The 24,116-nt window shown below is 44.4% G+C and overlaps 1 protein-coding gene across 2 annotated transcripts; it reads right to left on the bottom strand.

Moving 5' to 3' along the window:
* Positions 1–6,482: 6,482 nt before the first annotated feature.
* Positions 6,483–24,068, bottom strand: Emc3 (ER membrane protein complex subunit 3). Of its 2 annotated transcripts, XR_003487620.2 has the most exons (9): positions 23,772–24,068; positions 14,868–14,925; positions 14,442–14,535; positions 12,675–12,779; positions 12,103–12,184; positions 10,056–10,135; positions 9,521–9,567; positions 9,320–9,402; positions 7,513–7,650 (listed from the first exon to the last, which is right to left on the bottom strand). XR_003487620.2 is itself a non-coding variant. In XM_027429112.2 (8 exons), exons 1-8 carry the CDS (start codon positions 23,924–23,926, stop codon positions 7,522–7,524), a joined length of 786 nt encoding a protein of 261 aa, XP_027284913.1. In that variant the 5' UTR covers positions 23,927–24,068; the 3' UTR covers positions 6,483–7,521. The 2 variants fall into 2 exon arrangements, 1 of the variants encoding a protein (XP_027284913.1); XM_027429112.2 differs by lacking the exon at positions 9,521–9,567 and having other exon boundaries at positions 6,483–7,650.
* Positions 24,069–24,116: the final 48 nt, after the last annotated feature.

The following is a 24,116-nucleotide window of genomic DNA, read 5'->3' as shown; positions in this document are numbered from 1 at the left end:
CTGAAGATTCCTGGTTCTTCTCCAACTGTCCAATGAATCTTTGTTGCACAGTGTTGTGTGTATGTGAGTGTGTATGTGTGTGTGTACATACACGAATGTGCAAATGCACATGTACATGTAAATGCCAGAGGTCAACCTCAGGTATTCACCTTGTTTTATTTTTATTTATTTACTTGGTTTTTAGAGACAGGGTTTCTCTATGTATCCCTGGCTATTCTGGAACTCACTCTGTAGACCAGGCTGGCCTCGAACTCACAGATCTGCTGCCTCTGCCTCCCGAGTGCTGGGATTAAAGGCGTGCACCACCTCTGTCCAACTCTCCTTGATTTTTTTTTTATTATGAGTGTTTTGCTTGTGTCAATGCCTGTGCATCATATGCATGCCTAGTGCATTCTGAGGCCAGGAGAGGGCAGCAGATACCCTGGAACTGGAATTATAGAGGACTGTGAGCTGCCATGTGGGTGCTGGGAATTGAATCCAGGTCCTCTTGCAGGGGCAGCCAATGCTTTAACTGCTGAGCCATCCCTCTGGTCCCAATGTCACCCTTTTTTGAGACAGAATCTCTCAGTGGTCTGAAACTTGATGCTGAAACAAAACTGGGTAGACAGGGAACCCTGGGGATCCACCTACTTCTGCCTCCCCAGGGTGGGCATTGAATGGAAAACTGCTACCCTGCCTGGATTTTCACATGGCTTCATTGGTTCAAACTCAGGACATTGTGTTTCTGTGGAATGCATTTTACAGACCCAACTATCTCCCCAACTCTCTGGTGGGCCTTTTAAAATGTTACCTTCCCTTGAGCAGTCACAACACTCAGCTCTGGCCTGGCTCCCTTCCTCAGGCTGTGTTTGCCCTGCCCCCTCCACAGCTCTGTCCACTGGCTGTCCTCTTTGGACTGGGGAGCTTGATCCCAAGAGGTTTCTAAACTTGAGACTCCAGACAAAGACAGGACGGTCTGATCCCTTTGGCCTGAGGCCAAGACGAAAACTGACCGCTGGAGGGAAAGAGGAGACCTGAGGCACAGAGGTGGGTGTCTGTGGGGAACACTGGCTGCCAGGTGCACATTGGGATGGTCTCAGTCTACAAACTGTCCTCATCATCCTGGAGATCTCGGGGTGGGGGACACTGCTGATGCCATACATTTCGTCTGTGACAAATGTGCTGTACAACTTACCTGCCCCATTCTTTTAAAGTCTCCCAGCAGCTCTTTGAATCTCTATGTTCTTCATTTGAAAGCGGATAAGCAGATGCTCAGAAAAGCAAAGGAGTTTGTAAAAGGTCACACAGCAACCACCAAGTCACAAGACTGACTTCAGAGTCAGGCTCTGACGATATCCTCTCCTCTGGAGGGGAAAAGAACACAGCAGCCCTTCCATGTGAGTCCTAGTCCTTCCAACTGATATATCTATTGAAAAGGCTGCAGACTGTCACCTATGGGAGCTGTGCACTAGAACCTTCTAAAGTAAGAGGGACAGAGAAGGTAGTGGAGGTGTGGCTGGCAGTGATGAAGCCTCCCAGAGCAGACAATGCTGGGAGCCATGGGCTGACATCTTCACTCTGGCTAGCTGTTCTGGCAGGGCCACACAAACAAAAGGCAGAACAGGTGGGAGCTGGGGCAGGCTGGGGAGCCTTCTCTGTCCCTGCCAGCTGTCCTCAGCTCCGAGGGCATGTTGCTTGCTCATCCACTAACCTGGTTGCAGCCTGAGCGCATTCTCAGATTTCAGCTTCGTACACAGCACCAACTCAACAACTCCGTCCTTTAAGAAAGTCAGTTGTTAAGCCCAGCATTTTAAACCCAAAGTTTCCAAGCCCTGTTCCTTCTCACTCCCTCTAGACCCAACTGTTTTCAACTCTCTGCTAGTCTTGTCTTTTTCTTCTGGTATTTATATCTATTTCATAAGTATTAGACTTTGGTTACTTATAATCTCTCTCTCTCTCTCTCTCTCTCTCTCTCTCTCTCTCTCTGGTTTCTGTGTAGCCCTAGCTCTCCAGGAACTTAATCTGTAGACCAGACTGGCCAGGAGCTCACAGAGATCCACCTGGCTCTGCCTCCTGAGTGCTGGGAGTAAAAGCATGCACCACCACACCTAATGATATTTTTTTTTATCTGCATTTATTTTATGCTGAATTCATTCCTGTGCCCTAAGTTTTTGTTTCCACAGTTTCTTCTGGGATCATTTTCTTCTGTGTGACCTTCTCTTCTGGCTTTGGGACAATCTGTTCCTTTCTGTAAGGATCATCTCAGTGTGGCAGGGGAGTGCATGCATGGGTTAATCCATCCGTGAGCTCTGTAAATTCCTCAGGGTATCTTAGGTGCTTTGTTCACTGGATGTGTTCAATGACCAGAGGATCTACGTCTAAACCCTTAGTTCACCAATACTCTCTGCATTTTTAAGCACCTGCAGTAAAAATTCAGCACTCCCCCCTTTTAAAGATGGGGTCTCATGTAGCTTTGGCTAGCTTCAACCTCATAACATAGCAGAGTTTGGGTTTGAACTTCTGCTTCTCCTGCTTCTGCTTCCCAAGTGTTGGATTACAAGTACTGGTCCCCAGAGCCAGCTGTCCCCCTGCCTTTTTTGTATCTTTATTTATTTTGGAGACAGTATTTCACTACATTGCCCAGGCTGGTTTTGAACTTGCAGTCCTGCATCACTTGTCCTTCTGATGGGATTTACTTTTAAAACAGTCTGTCCCCGACCCCCCCACCCCTACAAAAAAAATGGTAGGTTTGGGAGCTACACAAGAGATTGGCAAAATATTGATAATTATCAAAACACAATAGGTACATGGAAATTCATTAGTCCTTATACTCTTGTGTGTTTCAGATTACATTAAAGATGAACAAAATTCAAAAGAAGCAGGAGAAAAAAGTGGGTGTAGGCGGGGCTGGCTCAGCCATCATTTGGCTTGAGCAGGTTGAAGACATGAAATGATCGGCTGCGGATGTCGTGGTGGTGGCTGAGCATGTGCTTAGCATCTGTGGGGGCCGAAGGTTCAGTTCATAGCATGCATGTGTGTGCAGAGGTGGACACACATACATGCATGGAATGAAACCCTCAACCACTTTGTTAAGGATTTGTCAATTTGACACAAACTAGACATGATTGAAAAGAAGAAATTTCAGCTGAGAAATTGACTCTATCATACTGATCTGTGGAGTTTCTCAATTGCTGATTGGAGTGGGGGGCAGGCCCAGTCCATTGTGGGTAGTGCCATCCCTGGGCAGGGGGGCCTGGGTTGTATAAGAAAGCTAGCCAGGGTGAGCAAGCCAGCAAGCGGTATTCCTCCATGGTCTCTGCTTCAGTTCCTGCCTTATGATGTATCAAGTAAACCAAATAATCCCTTCCTTCCTTGTATTAGACAGGGTTCTCTTGAGGAACATTCATTTTATATATAGAATGAATATATATAACAGATACATGAGAGATGTTATTATATACATATAACACATATATTGTATCGTATTATATACAATGGAAAGTCCAAGAATCCAGTATCTTTTCAGCCCGAGAGGCTGGATGTCTCAGCTGGTCTTCAGTATACGCCAGAATCTGAAGAAGTGGGCTCTAATGCCAGTGAGGGAATGGATTTTAAACAGTCAGTGAGAGCATGTCCTTTATACAGGCTGCCACCAAGGTGTGGCCCAAGATTAAAGGTGGGTCTTCCCTCCTCAAAAGACCTGGATTAAAGGTATGCTTCTCACTTCAAAGATCCAGATTAGAATTGGGTCTTCACAGTTGAAATGCTTTTTTTTTTGAGGGGGATTGGGGAGGGGGGGGCTTCAGAGACAGAGTTTCTCTGTGCAACAGCTCTGGATGTCCGGGAAAACTCGTTTGTAGATCAGCCTGGCCTTGAGCTCACAGAGATCCACTTGCCTCTGGCTCCCGAGTGCTGGAATTAAAGGCATATGCCACCATTGTCCAGACTGAAATGATTTAATGAAGAAAAAATCCCTCACAGATGTACCCAGCCACTTGTGTTTTAGTGAATTCCAGATATAGTCAAATTAACAACCAAGAACACCCATCACACTCCCCAAGTTGCTTTTGGTCAGTGTTTTATTCCAGTAACAGAGACCAAAGACAATCTCCATCCTTGGAAGAGGATAATGGGTTTTGAGGCTTGCTGATCTTCCTGTACTGACTCTTGGACACAGCTGAGAGCTGAGAAGATGGAAGGGAGCAGGGAGGCAGGACTAGGTGGAACAGGCAAAGCACAGAAGTGCAACAACACTCTGGTTTACCCGAGGCCTCTCTGCAGGTAGGGGTCACAAGTGTCTCCTGATATTCTATATCTGGAATACCTAAAAGGTCCTCTCATGGTCACAATCATGGGACCTTGATGCCAACTGCTGGGGGCTGGTGATCCTTTCCCCCTTTCCTCCTGTGTTTTCTTGTTTTGTTTTGTTTGTTGAGACAGGGTTTTTCTGTGTGGCCCTGGCTGTCCTACCACTCACTCTGTAGATCAGGCTAGCCTAATTCAGAGATCCGCCTGACTCAGCCTCCCGGGTGCTGGAATCAAAGGTGTGTGCCACAACCACTGGCTCTTCCTGTTTTTGACAGGTATTTTAGTTAGGGCTATTATTGCTGTGATGGAACACCATGACAAAAAGCAACTAGAACAAAGGGTTTATTTAGCTAAAATATCTTGAATCTCAGTCCACTGAAGAAAAGCAAAGCAGGGCAGGAACCTGGAGGCAGGAGATGATGCAGAGGCCATGGAGGGTGCTGTTTACCGGCTTGTTCAGCATATTTCTTCTTCTTCTTTTTTTTTTTTTCGAGACAGGGTTTCTTTGTGTAGCTTTGGAGCCTATCCTGGCACTTGCTCTGGAGGCCAGGCTGGCCTGGAACTCACAGAGATCCGCCTGCCTCTGCCTCTGCCTCCCAAGTGCTGGGATTAAAGGCGTGTGCCACCAACGCCTGGCTTTTATTATTATTTTTTTTTTTGTTGAGCACATTTCTTACAGAACCTAGGACCACCAGTCAGGGGTGGCCCCACCAACAATGGGCTATGTCTTCCCACATCAATCACTAAGAAAATGCCCTACAGGCTTGCCTACAGCTGGATCTTATGGAGGCATTTTCTCAATGAGGTTCCCTCCTCTCAGAGTATTATAGTGTGTGGCCCAGGGCTGAGATCTAATCCATACAAATCATCTACTCAATTTACTTAAGAGAGGGTCTCATGTAGCTCAGGCTGGTTTTGAACACAGTATGTAGCTAAGGATGGCCTTGAATTTTTGATCATTCTTCCCCTGACTTGAATGCTAAGATTACATGGAACCAACATCATGCCTGATTTAGGTGTTCCTAGGATTGATCCTACCTAGGGCCCTCCTGTATGCTGGAAGTACTTTAAAACCAAGGTACATCTGTAGCCCTAAGTTACCTAAGTGTATCATAGTCAACCCCGTGTGCTGTGTGTAACCCATTTTTGAGACCACCCCTGCTGCAGGGAGCCATTACTCTTTCTAAATGGGATAAAGCCACACATCCTAGACAAGTCCACAGGGTGTACCCCTAGTTTCTGTCATGTCCAGCTTTAGAACATTTTTATCACTCTGTAGTTTCCCCAAAGGTTCATTCGAGAAAGGCTTGGTTCCCAGTTTGTGCTACTACTGTGGGGTTATGTAACTTTTAAAATGAAGGGCTTCATGAAAGAAAGCTAGGTAGTGGGACATACCCTTCAAAACTATGTCTAAGTTCTGCAGACATGTCCTTTTTCTTTCCTAATTCTCTACGGATATGTAGTTACCCTTCTGAGGACAGCAGACTTTCCACGGTGGCTGCACTCGCTCATCCTCTTTGATCAAAGGAGATGGAGGCCCAGGAAGAGGAAGTGTCTCCTGCAGAGGCAGGCATGAGGGCACAGGACAGGAAGTGACCATGACCTGTTCCTTCACTCTAGCCAGCATTCACCAAAGCAGGCCCACATCACTCCTACCCCAGCAGCAACCCCTGTCTGTCAATCCCCGGCCACCATTGTCAGGATCAAGTTTGCTTTTGAGATGGATCACAAGTCACCCTGCCATTTGGCCCTCAGATTCACAGAGGTTCTATGACCTCAAAAAAATCTGTGGCTCATTGGTTTAAGAGCACTCACTGGCTGTTCTTTTGGAGGACCTGGGTTTGATTCCCAGCACCTACATGGTGATTCACAACTGGCTATAACTCCAGTTCCAGGGGATCCATAGCTTCTGTAGGCACTGCACACATGTGGTACAGGGTCCTAGATGCAGGCCAAACACTAATACAGGTAAAAGAAAATCAGCAGGTTTCTCTGAGGCTGCGTGCGTGCGTGCGTGTGTGTGTTTGGCATAACTTACAATAACTGACATATTACCACTGAACTATAACTGTAGACCTTCTTTATGAGTTCTTTGAGGGCAAAGGCTCACATTCTCTTTCCCCTTGAGCCACTCCAGCCTTGTTCTACAGATATTTCTGTTGGCAGAAAGCTCTCAGAAACCACAGAGGCAACACTTTCACAGGCAAAGAGAAAACAGGGCTGTTTAATGAGAGTCAAGAGTCGCTTGTTCTTGGCTACAGTGCTTAACATGCAATCACATCCACCTCTTAGTACAGAAATGGCACCCCGTCACTTCCCTGGACAGAGGACTCCTGGGCACTTTGATCTACCTATCCACCAGAAGCTGCCCTCTTGCCCTGACAGTAGTAAGTTCTCTCCTGCCCAGAGGAACTGGGAGATGAGATCACTCGTTCAAATGAGTAGCCACTTACAGTACAGCACCACTGACTGGCCAATGGAGCTGATGTTTTCTCAAGTTCCAATCAAGAACTTAGCTTATGTAACCCATCTCTGATGAGCCCAAAGGCACTTGAGAGTCTGACTGTACCTCAGGGTCACCTGTTTTCACTGGACTAAAGATGAAGAGATATGAAAAGTTTGCTGAGTATGCCCTGGCCCTGGAAATCCACTCTGGAAAGAGTTTGTTTCAGTAAGGTCGGGACACCCAGCTCTCTGCATCATCCTGTAGGTTCAAGTCAACAGTGCAGGGAGCTCTATGCTGCTCAGCCATAGTTTCTAAGTTTTGGTAGAGAGAAAATGTATATTACTCATGTAAAGAACGTTAAAACATACAAACAAGAAATTAAAGGTAAAATGTAGGGTGTCTGGATCCTAAGAAAACAGGAGTTTACTGTGGCTGGAAGTCAGGCTGACTGAATATAGTAACTGGCTATAACTGACAATTCTCCTTACAAACACGGAGTTTTGCTAAGTTTTGAGATATTCTCAGTAGCTTGGGACACTCCCCTTTCTCTGACACCCTTACTAGAGTCACCTGAAGAATGCTCACAAACTTCTAAGACAGCAGTCACCCAGAACTCCTTTTCCTCTAGTTTCCAACATAAAGGGGAACCCAGCTCAGACAAGAACGAGCCTTGCTATGCACCCGCCAGCCCCTGCACCCTCCTTTTTATTCTCAGAGGCTCCAGCTCCACGGAAGTTACAAGGTTACGTGCTACTGCAAGTTCCTGACACAGCGGACCCCGCTCTCATTTAGAAGATGGACGTCTGCAATTCTTTCTTAAACATTCCTTCAAAGTGGAGGTCTCTGGACATGAGTTCTTCTTCCACGTCATCGAGTGCCCACTGGTGATCTGTCAGCTCCAAAGCCTCCCACTCTGTCTGCAAAGGAAGAGAACACAGGGTGGGAGGGGAGCTTGCCACTGAGCTGACAGCTGGGGACAGCATGGAGTGACTGCCACTCCTACCAGCAGCTGAGCAAGGCTAGTTCTGGGTATAAGATCACTGATTCTGTGAGGCAGGAGCCCAGGTGCCTCCCAGCTGTATGAACTTTCATAAAGCAATTTTTTTTTTTTTTTTTTTAGATAGAATTTCTCTATGTAGCCCTGGCTATTCTAGAAATTACTATGTAGACCAGACTGGTCTTGAACTCACAGATCCTCCTCTTGCCTCTGCCTCCCAAGTGACAGGATTAAAGGCACATGCCACCACTGCCCCAACTCATAAAGCAGTATTTAAAAGCTTGCTAAAGCCAGGCATGGTGGAACATGCCTGTAATCACAACGCTTAGGAAACAGAGGCAGGGGACTGTCTTAAAAAGCCAAAAACCATGGAGAGAAGGCTCAACAGTTAAGACATACATACATACATACTCACATACATAAAACTAAAAAAAAAATCCAAACTAAAACAAGACACTGCCCAATTCAAGGTTACAGAGACATATGCCACATGTTTTATTTATTTATTTTATGTCCATGTTTTAGCTCTTATGTTTATGATCCTGTTTGTTGAGGTAAGGTCTCATGTAGTACAGGCTGGCTTCAGACTCACAGTCCTCAAGTCTCACCCTCTTATGGGACTATGGGTGTGCATGCGTTATAGGTATGCACCACCACACCTGGCCCATCAATTTTCACTTCATTTATTTGAAACTGGCTCTCAGCATGTAGCACTGGCTGGTCTGGAACCTGCTAAGTGCACCAGGCTGGTCTTGAATGCACAGAGATCTGCCTGCTTCTGCCTCCCAAGTGCTGGGATTAAAGCTGTGTGCTGCCAGGCCTGGCTGAGTTCTAAGAGTTCTTTCTATATTCCTGTGAACTAGAATGAAGAAGTTCCCTCTTAGTTTTATTTTTTATTTTTCTCCAAGACAAGGGTTTCTCTGTGTAGCTCTGGCTGTCCTGGAACTCACTCTGGAGACCAGGCTGGCCTCAAACTCAGAGATCTGCCTGCCTCTGCCTCTCGAGTATTGGGATTAAAGGTGTGCGCCACCACACCAGGATTATTTATACTTTTTATCATAAAAAAAAATCAAGTAAGATTTTGCTGTATAAAAATTATACAGAGGGGGCTGGAGGGAGGGATGGCTCTGCAGTAAAGATCACTTATGCTCTTGCAGAGGACCTGCGTTCAGTTCCCTGTACCCACACGGCAGCATATAACTGCCTACACCTCAAGTGCTAGGGTATGCATTACCTCTTTTTGACCTCTACAGGCTCCTGCATGCATGCAATGTACATACATACATAAACTCAGGCACACACACATATAGAATTAAGAAAAAATTTCAAAACTAGAACAAGAGTATACTATAATAAAAGTAATGTGAATTTGGCTTCTCTTCCTCTGCAATGAGGTACATAACATATCCAGTGTGGATGCACTGGACAAAGTGACTGATGTCCTGGATAGGGTGGGGCAGGACAACACAGTTATCATACTGCTCATTTTGGATTGTACTTGAAAGTGAGCAGCAAACAGAGAATGGGTAAGGGTGGACTGGTGTAAGACTGTGGTATCCCCGCAGTTCTGAAAAGTGAGTGGCACATACCTTGAAAGCTTTGTTGGTGTCTGCAGGCATGGCCATGGCTGCTCCTGTCATCTGCTCCTGCATCATTCGAGATTGGTCTGCAGCTGCAGCACAAGACAAGCCCAGTGAGTACCAAGGCTCCCCAACTACCCAGCACCCTTGTGGAAGAGTGAACATGGCAAAGCACTTATAGCTGTTTGGGGGTGGGCTTGCCTGTCACACCTGGTACAGGAGTCTGGGAAAGTTCAGGAAAATCAGGAAAATTGCAGCTAGAACAGAGACAAAATAAAGGGTGCACTAAACTTTATTTTAAATGCCAACATGACAACAGACACCAATTACTGAGCAATGCTATATGTCCAGGTGCTTCACTGTTTTATCTTTTATCTGCTCCTAACCCCACAGGGCAACCATTAAGACCTTACTTTATAGAAAAGCAGAGAGTGGTTAGAGTATCTGAGGAGAGGACCCTGTTCAATAAATGAACAGATCCAGCCAGGCCCTATAGGTTCACAGGCTTAATGAAGTGCTGGGTCCCTATACAAGGTATCAGACTCTGAGCAAACAAGCACTAGTACTGCACAGTGATTGCTGGGAGAAATGCCCATGTTCGGTCTGAGCTTTGGAACTGTTCAGACTATCCTCAGAAACCCATAGAAGGAGCACTGTGTGGGGCAATGCTAACCAACAGCAGGAACCATGTGACTGTTGTACCTTAACAGGAAGTAGCTGCTTACTAACCCACTATGCTTCTTACCATTATCTTGGCCCAGGATTAGAGAGTAAATGCTCCGGAGCCCAAACACATTGAGGAAGTACCAGGATGCAGAACTCACCCTAGCAAAGCAAAGGGAGAGAGCGGAGTGGTTATTAGGGAGATGAACAGAGCTCACAACTGCACCACCCATAGCTACTCATTGTATGTGAAAAACTAGACAGGCTCTAGACAGCCAAGGCACAACCAAAGAAGAAATGACACTGACACAGTACAGCAGGTGACACTGAAAGAAGCTGTCCACTCTGAACCACATCCTTCAGGGAAGTCAAATGTTGATGTGTTTGTGTGTTCCCCACTTAGCAGAAAGGACCGGGGTGGGGTATTTTTGGGAAGTATTTGCAATGCTGATGGTGATGGCTACTGGGAACGCAGTTCAAGTTTGGAACTTGACCATTCAGCTCTTATTTCAGGTTTCCCACCCAATTTGGAAACCCATAAATGTGCCTGCATAGAATAGAAATCACATAGTGAATGAAAAATGGTGTCCATGGGAAGAGTGACAGACATTTCATTGGGTATGTTCTGGTTATAGCATTAGATCGCAGGGAAGTACTTGATCTGTCCCACAATGCAGATGATCTGTCTGCAACTGCAATTTGAGCCCTGTGCTACTAAAGCAATCAGGGCAGCTCCACTGTACATGTTGCCTCGCTCCCCTCTGTTCATGCAAGTATACGCGATACATACCTGATCAACTGCTGAGAAAAGATAAATAAGCTTTTCTCCAACCCATGACATTTATGCTTAGCCCAATAAACCTGGCAGGGAAAAGTTCAATGGAGACTCTCCTATACCTGCTCTGTCCTGGGCTCACACACCAGAGATGGCTCTGCTCAAACCAGAGAAATCAAAATTGCGACCAGACCCTTCAGAAGTCATAGACAGAACAGTCTGGAAGGACCACATGAGTCAATGTTACTGTACTGCAGGTATCAGACCTGTGTTCCCAAGAGAGTTGAGATTCTGGTTTAATATTCTGCTATAAATCCAAAGAGTGGAAACAGGTGCTAAGTGCTGGTTATGGAGAGGCTGTGTGGTCCTACATTCATTTTTTTTCCACAGACCTCATAGGGTTGCTGAGTGGATAATGTAACATATAGAAAACACCTTGCATGGTGACTAGAACTAAGGAAAATGATAGTCTCGAAAACAAAACAAAAAAATTCACGTGCTAGTCGGACATGGTAGCAAATGCCTTTAATCCCAGCACTAGGAAGACACAACAGAGGCAGATGTATTGCTGTGAGTTTGAGGCCAGCCTGGTCCACATAGTGAGTTCCAAGACAGCCAGGACTATTTAGAATCACAAAAAGCACAACAAGCACACACACACAAACAAGCTCATGTATCAAAGGCTTGGGCCTAAGTCGGTGGCACTAATGGAAGGTGGAGAGCCTTTAGGAGATAGAGGTCTACTGGGCAATTTTAGGTCACTGGGGTTTTTCTTGGAAGGAGACTTTGGAAGTCTGGACTCTTCATCTTTCTCTTTTGTGTTCTGATCATGAAGTGAGCGCTCAAGCTTCACTTCATGCCACTGTCATTTCTACCCCATCACAGATCCAAAGTCATGAGGCCAGAGGGACATGAGCTGAGCCTCCAAAACAGTGAGCCAAGATACATCTCTCTTCTTAGTATTGGTTACAGTAACATAAAGCCGATGAACACAGACTTCCATTCTCATAAGCTTCAGGGCACTGCTAAAAAAGCTTTGCTTGGTCATACTACTTAACCTTTCCATTTTGGGGGGCTAGGGGGACAGTCAAACCTTTAAGAGCTAAGAAGAGAGGCTGACAAACCTCTTTTGGCAAGACTCCTACAAAACTGTTTTAGTCTAGCAGTGGCATTTTAAACAGAGCTTTCATTAAAAAAAAACAGATAAAAAAAACTATAAAATAAATAAATAAATAATACTAATAAATAGGAAGGAAGGAAGGAAAATCTCTCAAACTCAAACAACTGCATTTTAGTGAAAGAAAAAGGGGAACTCTGAGGGTCTTGGATGTGGCTCCATTACCAGCAGGCTTACCAGGATGCATCTAGTGTGAGCAGCTCTATTCCTTGCTGGAGCATAGGCTTGAAGCGAAGTGTCAATGGAAATGGAACTTTAGCTGCAGAAAAAAAAAGAAACCAAAAACCAAAAAACATGTTTTTGCTTCAAGAAAGTTCCTAGGCACCCGAGCCAGCCAAAGTGTGAACACACACATTCTTTCCCCGAGGTGGTGGGAACTGTGTGCTATCCAGTGGAAAATGACTTCCACCAGGAAACAGGTGGTAGCCTCTGAGAGAAGAACAGCCAAAATGTCCCTCTGCTCTCATTTTCCTGAGGGATTCCAGTTTCTAGACTGTGGAAGAAGCAGGTGCTCAGGATGAACTATGACCCAACATTTGGGAGAAGTGTGCACTGAAGCCCAGGTGAAAAATGTCTCCTTTAGTTACAAAGCACCCACGCTGAGAACTTTGGATTAGTGTGGAAGAAAGATTTTTGTTCAAAAATGTTATTTTCACAAGAAAACACACTGCCCATGCAGTGACATTAGGTTCTCAGTGGCACTGGGAAAGGGACACAGGTGGAGGAGGCAGGTTAGACCAGAAACTTACTTGTGACAAAGCCTGAAAATGTCATGTTGATCCATCCACCGATCAGAATCATTGGGAGGACGTTGGTTACATTCCCTTTCATCATGTCTGTGAGCATGGTGGGATCTAAGACAAAGGCAGAAGACAATACCAGGTCCTGTGTTGGAAGACTTCCCAAAGCAAAGCCAGACAGTTTTGTTTTGTTTAAACAATAGGGTCTTATTACATAGACCAGTCTGGCCTTGAACTCAAAGAGGTCTGCCCAGCTCTTCTTTCTGACTGCTGGGATGAAAGGCGTGTGCCACCTTACCAGAACAGTACCAGGTTTATTGTAGAAGTTCAAATGACCTAGGTACGTAAGATGTAGATAGCTTCTCTCCACCCACTCTCTAGATCCTTTCAGCTCTGCTGTATAGTCTATGTTTCAATCTGCCTTCCAAAATTTAATAATTTTATGAAGAAAGGTCAATGATGTAGCTCAGGGACAGAGCACTGTTCCGGAGGCTGTAGAGTAGTCCTCAATATAAAAAAAAAATTTTTTTTTGATGAAATTTCCACATTGTCATGGTACCAGAATCTGAATATATGCATGTGTGGGTGTTTTGCCTGCATATATATCTGTGCATTCATGGCCTCTTGAAGAAGCCAGAAGAAAGCATCAGATTCCTTGGAATTGGAGTTACAGACAGCTGTGAGCTGCCATATGGGAGCTGAGAACTGAACCTGGGTCCTTGCAAGAGCAGCCTGTGCTCTTGAGTGCTGAGCCATCTGTCCAGTCTCAAACCTCTCCAATATCAACTTTTCCATCAAGAAATGCTTCTGCTACCTTGTAACAGGTAATACATCAATCTGCCTATCTATGCATTTCAAGGAGTAATTCTTACAAGAAAATTTGGGTCAAATTGTTTATACATTTCAAATTAAGAGGTATTAGGGACTGGGGTATAGCTCAGTACTGGTATGTTAGTGTTGCATGCCCAAAACCCTGGGCTCCATACCCAGAGACAGAGATAGACTGCGAGTGGTGGCAGCGGGGGTGGAGGGGTAGAGGGTGGGGGTAGAGGGGTCTGTGGGTGGGGTGGGTGGGTCGTAAGACTGTCCATCAACAAGACCCCATCACTGGGTATTCTTATCAATGGCAATAGGGCCTAGCTTGTTTTGACCTTGACACACATGGCTCTGGACACTCTTATTTTGTCAGTTTAACAGACTAAAAAATGCTAGCTTAGTGAGTTAATTATCTTTTCACATATACGCTGGCCATCTAACACTGATATCTTCTATATGGATCAAAAGAACTGGTTATCTCACCTAGAAGAATGAGACTGAAAAGAAAGGAATGGATGGTAGGAGTCACATGTCAGGTCAGGAACTGTAGGTTGGGTGGGCAATCAAGAACTACTACTCTTGGGAAGGAAGGGGCTCATCATTCAGGCAGAAGATGTAGGGTACCACTGCAGCAACACATCTAGGCCTGGTAGAAACTGGTCCCGAAGAAGCACCTAACAGAGACCAGAGACAACGGCCCCAACCTCCCCCAGCATCAGCTGAGACAACCAGGATTCATGGATTCATTGGAAAAAAGATGGCGCCACTTTCAAACACCCCTCTGTTAGGGTCTGGGGATGAAGCCCAGTGGGAGAGTACTCACCTGGCATGTAAGAAGCCTTGGCGTCTACCCTAAACACTCTAAGAACCTCAGAAAAAGCACCACATCCCATGGAGAATGAGATGGTTTTGAAGTCCTTTCCATCACCATCTCTGTGACTTAATGTTTTAAAATCATACCTGTCATAGGAGAAGGTGGCACAACCTTCCTTTTAGTTTTTTTGAAAAATCCATCCTCTGGGTTGTTGAAGTAATATTTTCGTGTCAAGAAAGACTAGTAGAAAAAAGAAAATCTTTTTAAATATGAGAATTCTGACACAGTTAATTGTCAAATTTTCCCCCCGGTAACTGGCTGCAGGCCCTTGGGATTCACTTCTACACTCTGAGCTGTCAGCCTCTTTGGCAGCCACTCTGATTCTTTAGCTGAGTCACACTTCAAACAATTTCCTAAGAAGGGTGAGGGCACAGTGGCAGCAAACACCACCAGGCTGCAGCTTAATAATTGGGTGGTCACCTCCAGTTTCCTCCAGAGTCCTCTTGTACATTGAGGTTCTGCTGCCCTCAGAGGCAAATAGTGGAGCTTTTTAGTAGAAAGTAAGTGAGTACCTGTTTGGGAATGTATTTTCCATTTTCCCTGAGGACTCTGCTTCGAATTAGGACTTGACTGAAAAACACAAGACAAAGAGATGTGGAAATGTGAAACACTAGAAGAAAATGAGAGAGGAAAGTAGAAGACCCATTTAAACCTAAGAGAGGACCTGTTTGGCAATAGCTGGATGTGGAAACTTTCCAAAACCCCTAAAAATCAATGTAACATATTCAACTTGCCACTCAGCCTCTCACAAAAGGAGTCTTCCAGAGTGTTCCGAACAAATAAAGGTTTCTGAGGAAGGCAATCTGGGACATTGCACTTGGCCTTTCTGGACTCAACATAAGCCACAAAGGAACTTTCCTTGCAAGGAAAGAGTAGATGGACAGTGTTCCAAAGACTGAAGGCAGGAGGCGGGAGAGAGGTGATGGCAAAGGAACTTCTTCATTCACCCAGGGAACTGGTTATCTCACCTAGAAGAATGAGACTGAAAAGAAAGGAATGGATGGTAGGAGTCACATGTCAGTCAGGTCAGGAACTGTAGGTTGGGTGGGCAATCAAGAACTACTACTCTTGGGAAGGAAGGGGCTCATCCCAGGGAAACAAGGACAGGCCTCAGCTCGAGAAGTCTGATACCTGACACACTGTGGAGAAAAATTCCGAGGACTCAGAACAACTTCCTTCAAATTCTTCAACAGTTAATGAATTCATTATTGGTGATTTTCACAGCAAATAATATGAAACACAAGTAAAAATCCCACCTTTCCCCCTAGGTTTTCAAAAGTTGTTTAGTGTGGGAGGGGGCTTTAAGTCAACAGAAATTCTTGAAAAGTGAGAAAACTAAAAGTGTAGGCAGAAATGCATACAAGAAAACCATGCTCAGCTTTCTGGTTCCTGTTCAGCACAAGCCACATGCTCCAAGCAGTCAGTCATGGGGGTCGGCTTGCCACCTTCCACACACCCAGCTGTGGCGTGTGCTGGGAACGATGTACTGCCAGTTTTATTCGCCAGTTCTACTGCATCAGCCTAGCTCCTTCCTTGAGCTCATCTTACACAAAACTTCGCAAGGCAGCACCTGGTGGAACGCCACCTACTTTCCCTCCTCTTGGCCTTGTGATAGTCCACAGATGTCTGCCTTACACACAGGCCTACAGCAGAGACGTGTGATATGTCTGTCCTCTGGGAGCTGGCGACAGTTGCTCTAAGTGTGGACTATGTGCCAATGCTGTTCTATGAAAAGCTAAGTTCAGACAGAGTGTAGGAACAGGGAGACCTGGGGCTGGGTAAGGCCTCTGACTCTTCTTCCACAGGACCTGAGCTGGAGGCCTAGCACCCCCCAGCAGCTTACAACTATCTCTAACCCCAGTCCACAGAATCCAATGGTCTTTTATGAACTCCTTGGATAGTGCATGCACACGGTATACAGACATGTATATCAGCAAAACATCCATACATAGAAATGTTAAAAAAAAACAATTTGGAGACTTTTATAATTTCTTGTCCTTACTCAGATCCCGGCTCTGTTATTTTTATACAGTCTCACTGTGAAGCCCTGGCTGGCCTTGAACTCACAGAAATCTGCCGGCTCTGCCTCCTGAATACTGGGAGTAAAAGTGTATGCCACCATCCCTGTGATCTTGGGCTAGTCATGTCAATTTCCTAAAGTGCCATTTACATTCTACACAAGCACAAATTTAGACTTTACGGCACACATATTTCTTAAAACTTGTAAGGCCAGATACCGTGTTAGTGCCATAAACAATGATGAAAATGCAAACTTCCCATGATGTTTAAAGTCTATTGGGGAAGCCGGGTGTTGGTGGCACACGCCTTTAATCCCAGCACTCAGGTGGATCTTTGTGAGTTCGAGACCAGCCTGGTCTACAAGAGCTAGTTCCAGGACAGCCTCCAAAACCACAGAGAAACCCAGTCTCAAAAAAAAAAAAAAAAAAAGCCTATTAGGGGAAAGAAATTCAATAAGTTAACACAGTGTAATAGTAGACCACAGTAATTCCAGCCTGTGGAGACAGAGGCGCCCTTCACTACATAACACGTGTGAGGACAGCTTGAGCCTAAAAGAAGAAAATACTAACTATAGGAGCAAATATGAAATTGAACTGTCATAGTCTAAGGAGATTGGTGGCATAATGGGAGTGTATGACAAGAGAGAACGGTGCAAGAGGAAACTCTGCTGAGGATGTAGGATTCGGTAGGAATCTTTTACTGTTTTATGCATATGCATATGCATGTTTGTCTGAATGTATGTTTGTGTATCACCACTGATCCATCTTTCCAGACCCATAGGTAGGCTGGAGTCTTAAGGAGGATAGGAGTTACCTAGCCAAGGCACTGAAGAATGTCATAGGTATGAGCTCTGTAACAGAATCAACACTCTGACTCTGAAGACCTGAGGACAGGCCATAAATAAGAAGAAATAAGCAAGAAGAAGTGGGCAAGACCCAAACTGGGGACTAGAGATAGCTCAGTGGTTAATACTGATCTTGTAGAGGACTCGGGTTCCACTGCCAGCACCCATATGTTGGCTTACAACCATCTGTAACTAGTTCCAGTTCTGACCTCCTCTTCTGAACTCTGAGGATACTAGGCACAGGTGATAAACATTACATACACAAAAGCAAAACTCTCCTATACATTAAAAACATACAAAAACCACACTATTCAAGGCAGTATAAGACCCACTACATCGCCTGGCGGTGGTGGCGCCCGCCTTTAATCCCAGCACTCGGGAGGCTGAGTCAGGCAGATCTCTGTGAGTTCGAGACCAGCCTAGTCTACAAGAGCTAGTTCCAGGACAGCCTCCAAAGCCACAGAGAAACCCTGTCTTGAAAACAAAACAAAACAAAACAAACAAAAAAACCCCAAAAAAGACCCACTACATAAGGCCATGATCTTATAAGAAGTAAACAACTGAAGGGATTTAAGCTGAGCCTGTCATATATCATCTGGCTGGGTTTATAACATTTATTTACTCTGTGTGTCTGTGTGTGTGTATATGTCATCTCACACATGTGGAGGTCGGAGGACAACTAGCAGGAGTCAGTTCTTTTTTTCCACCATGTAAGTACTAGGGATCAAACTCAGTTCATCAGGTGAGGATTGACAGCAAGCACCTTTACCTGCTGAGCCATCTTGCTGGCCCTATCATCTCATGTGAAGTGATTACTATTGGACCTGGCACACCTAGGCACTGGGTCAGTGGCATCAATTATTTTCCCTTTGCCTGTTTTATCACCTGGACTGAAACTCTATGAGAGCAGAGGCTTGACACTGTCCCATTTTTGTACTTCCACAGAGTGTGAGGCACAGCCCTGTGCCAGTCACTGTGTGGTAGTCAGAACTTTCCTAGACACTCTGATGGCAGAACCCCAGCGAAGCTCCTCTACTGAAACTACTTAGGAACTCTGCAGGGTTGAGGCTGAGGATGGTGATCAAGGCAAGGATGACTTAGCCTGGATATTCTTTATGCTCAAGTTTTGAAGCTCAGATTCCTCAGTATATTCCCCACAGTGTAAAAATTCTACACAAACACTAGTGCATTTTCATTTCCATAAATATCTAAAAATAGGTCCGTGTACTGGGTAGCACTGGTAACTTGAAATTAAAAGACATTTTCTTAGAATATATATATATCTCACTATGTAGCACGGGCTTTTTTTTTTTTAAATCATATAGGCTGCTCTTCAATTTATGATCTTTCTGCCTCAGCTTTCTGAGTGCTGGGATTACAGGCATGCACCCCTACATGTGGCAAAACTTGACTTTTTATATAAAAAAATACATACATCTACTTGGGAGGGGGTGAGTATCATGGAGGTCAGTAGAGAAGTTGGTGCTCTCAGTTCACCATGTAGGTTCTAAGGACTGAAGTCAGAGTGTCAGATGTGGGGGTAAGCACTTACCAACTGAGCATCATACTGCCCACAACTTTAGTTTTTAGTCAGTGTATTTCAAACTGAAAAACCCAATCCTCAAGAACATGTCTTTGTTTTCATTTCTCTTAAAAAAAATCAATATATTCTGAGTTTGAGAACCACATATATATATATATATATATATATATATATATATATATATATATATATAGTGTGTCTCCAGATATAGGCTAATGTATTCTATTCATGTATACTTCATTTTTGGTTTAATACATTTTATAAGAAAAATCATAGTTAATATTTATTTTAGGCAAGGTCTCACTTTATAGTCCTGCTTGGCTTGGAACTCACTATATAGATCTCTAGCTTCAAACTTAAGAGATACACCTGCCTCTACCTTCCAAATGTTGGGATTAAAGACATGTGCTACCACACCTGACCCATAGCTAAATTTTGGTCCAATAAAAGTTTAATAACTTAAGATATCAAATGTCCCATTTTGTGACTATTTAGGCTAATGGCAATTCATGCTATATTTAGAGAAATGTTTTACAATAAAGAATAACTTTTAAAATAATTTTATTTTTGTGTATGTCTGTGGGAATGAATGCTGTGTGTGTGTGTGTGTGTGTGTGTGTGTGTGTGTGTGTGTGTGTGTGTGTGTTGTGTTTAAATGTGCCCTCAAAACTGGGAGTCAGAGTCTCTGGAGCTAGAGTTATTGGCAGTTATGAGCTGCTTTACACAGATGCTGGGAACTGAACTCAGGTCCTATACAAGAGCAGTAAGTCCTTTTAATGTCTCCAGCCCCAAGAACACTTTTTGGTGGGCTAAAGTTGTACCACGTCAGAGCAAGCATGATCCAAACACCTCATTGAAGAGATGGAACAATGATGACTACAGATGTTCCCTAAAGCAGTGATTCTCCACAGGAATAGTACCACCCTTCAGGGACCTTACGGAGATCTGTGCAATGTTTGTTTTTTTGTTTTTCTTTTTTGAGATAAGTGTTTTGAAGTGATATATTGTTTATGATCTAGTAAAGCCACTGGAGATGAGAATGCAAAGCCAGCCACACTAGACAGCCATAGAAACTGTGCAGTGTGGCACACACCTTTAATCCCAGGACTCAGGAGACAGACAGATGGATCTCTGTGAGTTCAAGGTCACCCTGAGCTACATGAGAGTGAATCAGTCTAAATGAGAAGCAGAGCTCATGTTTTTAATCCCAGCACTAGAGAGGTATATAAGGAACTCAGTGCAGTCTCAGAGAGCAGTCTAGGATTCTGAGGTTTGGTGGAGAGCAGTGCAGTCTGGAGATGCAATCTGAGGTTAAGTGGAGGTCTGAGCATTGGCAGAGGTGAGAATTCTCTAGTGGCTGGATGCTTTGCTTCTCTGCTCTTCAGCTTGAACCTCAATATCTGTCTCTAGGTTTATATTATTTGTGTTGCAGTATTTTATATAGCCTAGCCTGGCCTTCAAGTCTCAGTTAGCTTGCCTCATCCTCTCAAGCGCTGGAATTATAGGTGTGTACCACTATACCTGACTATTTTGAGAGAGAGGGTTGTTCTGAAACATCTTACTCTATAGCTCAGGCTGGCCTCAAACTCATGATGATCCTCCAACCTCAGCTTCCCCACGCTAAGATTCTAGGTGTGAGCATATTCTAATATTTGGCATATGTGGAACTTCTTTTGATTGTCACAATAACAGTGTGGATGAGAAATGGCACATAACTGTCATTTCTCACCAATTCAGAGATGTTATGATACCATCAGTGGTGGGGACAGTCATGTAACAAAGAATGTCCTATGTTCTATACTACTTCTGCATTCCTCATCAAACTGTTGTTCTATTTATCTAAGGCACAAACCAATTTCAGGTGGAAGGAGCACAGGCTTTTTATTTACTAAGTTGATAGACAGGTAAGCACCCAGCAAACAGGGAAAATCCAATTTCGTTCTGTGTAGACTTCTATGCCATTCACAGAGAGTACTGCCTCTGTGACATACATCTGCTTTAGTCTACAACTGACCAGCCCCAGTTAAGATTTTACAACCAGACAGGCGTGTGCATATGGCATCTTGTCAGACAGCTGTGCACAAATATGCACTTATGAAATGCAAATCATCTTATTACTCTTTCCTTTATTTCAACTGCTTATTACGAGAACACTACGATGTTTAAAACAAAACAAAACAAAAACATAAAAAAACGGGCAGTGGTTATCACATGCCTTTAATCCCAGAACTAGGAGGCAGAGACAGGCGGATCTCTGTGGGTCTGAGACCAGCATGGTTTACAGAGTGAGTTCTAGGACAGCCTCCAAAGCCACAGAGAAACACCGTCTTGGAAAAAAGAAACAAAAGTTCTCATATATACATTGCACCAATTTTATCTGGAAAACAGAAAAAGAGCTGTGGGTCTGATGTCATTCAGAGTCATCACTGTAAAATCTGTCAGCAGGAGAAGCAGGGAAGGAAAGTGCAGCACATGACTATGAACAATCTGGGCTAGTGGACACATACAATACTCTAACCCAGATTGCTTTGGAAGGCAGTTTAATTTCCCTGGTTTTCACTTCTTTGATTGTAAAAGAGGGTTTTGGACAACATTTTATTACAAGGATAAAATGAGAATTAATTTATAGGCATCAGAAAATGCTGAATGAGGGTGGAGAGATGGCTCAGTGGTTAATGCACTTGCTGTTCTTGCAGAAAATTCTTTTTTTTTTTTTTTTTCTTGCAGAGGATTCTTGCTCAGTTCCTAGCTCCCACATGACAGCTCACAACTACCTGTAACTCCAGCTCCAGTAGATCCATCACCTTCTTCTGGCCTCCCACAGGTACTATACACATACATACATGTAAGCAAACAATCATAGAACAAAATAAAACAATTTCTTTTTCTGGTTTTTTGAGTCAGAGTCTCTCTATTATGTAGCTCTGGTTGTCCTGGAATTCTCTACGTAGACCAAGATGTCCTGTAACTCCCATAGATCTACCTGCCTCTGCCTCTTGAGTGCTGGGACTACAGGCATGCATCACCATGCTCAGCAAAAATGGATATGCTTTTTTTGTTTTGTTTTTCGAGACAGGGTTTCTGTGTAGCTTTGGAGCCTATCCTGGCACTCGCTCTGGAGACCAGGCTGGCCTCAAACTCACAGAAATCCGCCTGCCTCTGCCGCCCGAGTGCTGGGATTAAAGGCGTGTGCCACCAACACCTGGCTAAAAATAGATATTCTTAAAAAATAAATAAAATTTAAATGTCTGAGTTTTCTCCATTTTCCGTCTTTTATAGTTTTCAAGTCTGTACCAGGCCAACTTCCTAAGGTTAGCATCAGGGAGGGGTCTTTAGTCAGCTTTGAAACTAATGCCACACAAAAATAACCATAGTGGCCACTGTTGGGGAATGGAAAGAACCAAGGCTTGGGAACCAAATATTTGTCTTAAAGTCCTGAATGTCATCATATATCACTACTATGGAACTTCCTTAAACTCTCAATTTCCACAAAATGAGATGACAGTGTCTATCATATTGTGTTGCTTTGGGTTTTAGATAAATAAATGAATGTTAGGGCTTACTAAATGCACCCGCTGTAGAATGTTTCATAAAGGTGCTTTATTATAATTATTCTCAGCATAATTAGGAAAGACAACTGAAAATGGCAAAGCTGCTTATTTTGGGGAGCAGGTTCTTATGGAGTCCAGGTTGGTCTTCTGACTTCAGGTAGCTTGAGCGTCTGATCTTCTGGACTCCTGGGATTACAGGCTTGCACTGCCACACCTAGCTTATGCCAGGGTGAGGAATTCAAACAAGGGCTTTGTGTGTGTTGTGCAATTGCTGTACCAGATGAATTACATTACCATCTCACTGCTTAAGAAGTGTTTTTGTGGGCTGGAGAGATGGGGCAGTGGTTAAGAGCACTGACTGTTCTTCCAGAGGTCCTGAGTTCAATTCCCAGGAACCACATGGTGGCTCACAACCATCCCTAATAGGATCTGATGTCCTCTTCTGGCCTACAGGGACATGTGCACACAGAACACTATACACAACATAAATAAAGAAATCTTAAAAAAAAAAAAAGAGTGTTTTTGTTTGTTTTGGTTTTGGGGTTTTTTGAGACAGGTTTCTCTGTGTAACAGCTCTGGCTGTCCTGGAACTAGCTCTATAGACCAAGCTGCCTCTGCCTCCAAGGCTTAGAGGTGTGCACCACCACCATGCTGCTGAAAGTAACTTTAAATACAATAAAACAGAAATCCCCTCCTCTTCTCTTCCGAAACATCTGAACCTGACACTCCTTCTTAAAGCAAGTGATTCCTAAGTGGTCCTTTTATCTCTCTGTGGCAGTCTTACAGGTTTTGAGGCACTTAATTTGTTAGCATCTAAGCAGACCACTACAGTCCTTTGGTAGAATGTAGATTATGAAATCCACTTGATTGGATGTTAGCTGGATTAAAGGTAATGATGCATCTGGCTTTCAGTAGGCACTCTTAACAATGAAATGGAAGCCGGGCGTTGGTGGCGCACACCAGCACTCGGGAGGCAGAGGCAGGCGGATGGATCTCTGTGAGTTCGAGGCCAGCCTGGTCTATAGAGTGAGTGCCAGGATAGGCTCCAAAGCTACAGAGAGAAACCCTGTCTCGGAAAAAAAAAAAAAAAACAACCCAAAAACAAAAAACACAATGCAATGGAGCAGGATAATTCATAGATAACCTCACTGACGGTTGGCCATTAGTCTAACAATATTAACAACGTTTACTTCAACACTTAAGTTTGTTTGTTCCAGGCCCTCTATGCTGAAGGCTTAAGAGACATCATCTAATTTAATCCACATGCCTGTCCTACCTGTTAGGTAGGTACTGTTGTTATCCCCATTTTACAGACAAAAGCGAAACAAGAGATAACCGACAAGGTCAACCCTATGAGTAAGGGGCACGAGGTAAACTCGAGTGAAGTAATAAAATCCCTGTATTTTCTTGACTAAGGTCACCCGGGAGTGAGGTCGGTAGGAAAGGGGAGAGTACTGACCTGTCAGACACTTGTTCCTGGGTGAGCTTCTTGTCGCTCTGCAGCAGGATTGATACGTAGTGGCGGATCATGCCCACGAAGAAAGTGATGATAACGATGGGCAGGACCACCCAGAGGCGGATGTTGGAGTCGAGCAGAAGCTCGGGCCCCGCCATCTTCGCTGAGAGTTGGCTGCGAGTTGGGAGGAGCTGGGTTCCTCCTGGATTTCGGCTCTGGGCCTTCACCCGCCCCTCAGACTGCTCAGTATGGAATCTGGGACAGCCTCGCTTTCTCGACGGACTGTTTCCAGCTGGGCCGGCGGGCCGCCAACTTCCGGCGCGGAGCGTGACGTCACGTAGCGGCGCG

The sequence above is a fragment of the Cricetulus griseus genome, chromosome 8, assembly GCF_003668045.3.
Source record: "Cricetulus griseus strain 17A/GY chromosome 8, alternate assembly CriGri-PICRH-1.0, whole genome shotgun sequence".
Taxonomy (NCBI): domain Eukaryota; kingdom Metazoa; phylum Chordata; class Mammalia; order Rodentia; family Cricetidae; genus Cricetulus; species Cricetulus griseus.
This window is presented reverse-complemented; position numbering and strand designations above follow the sequence as displayed.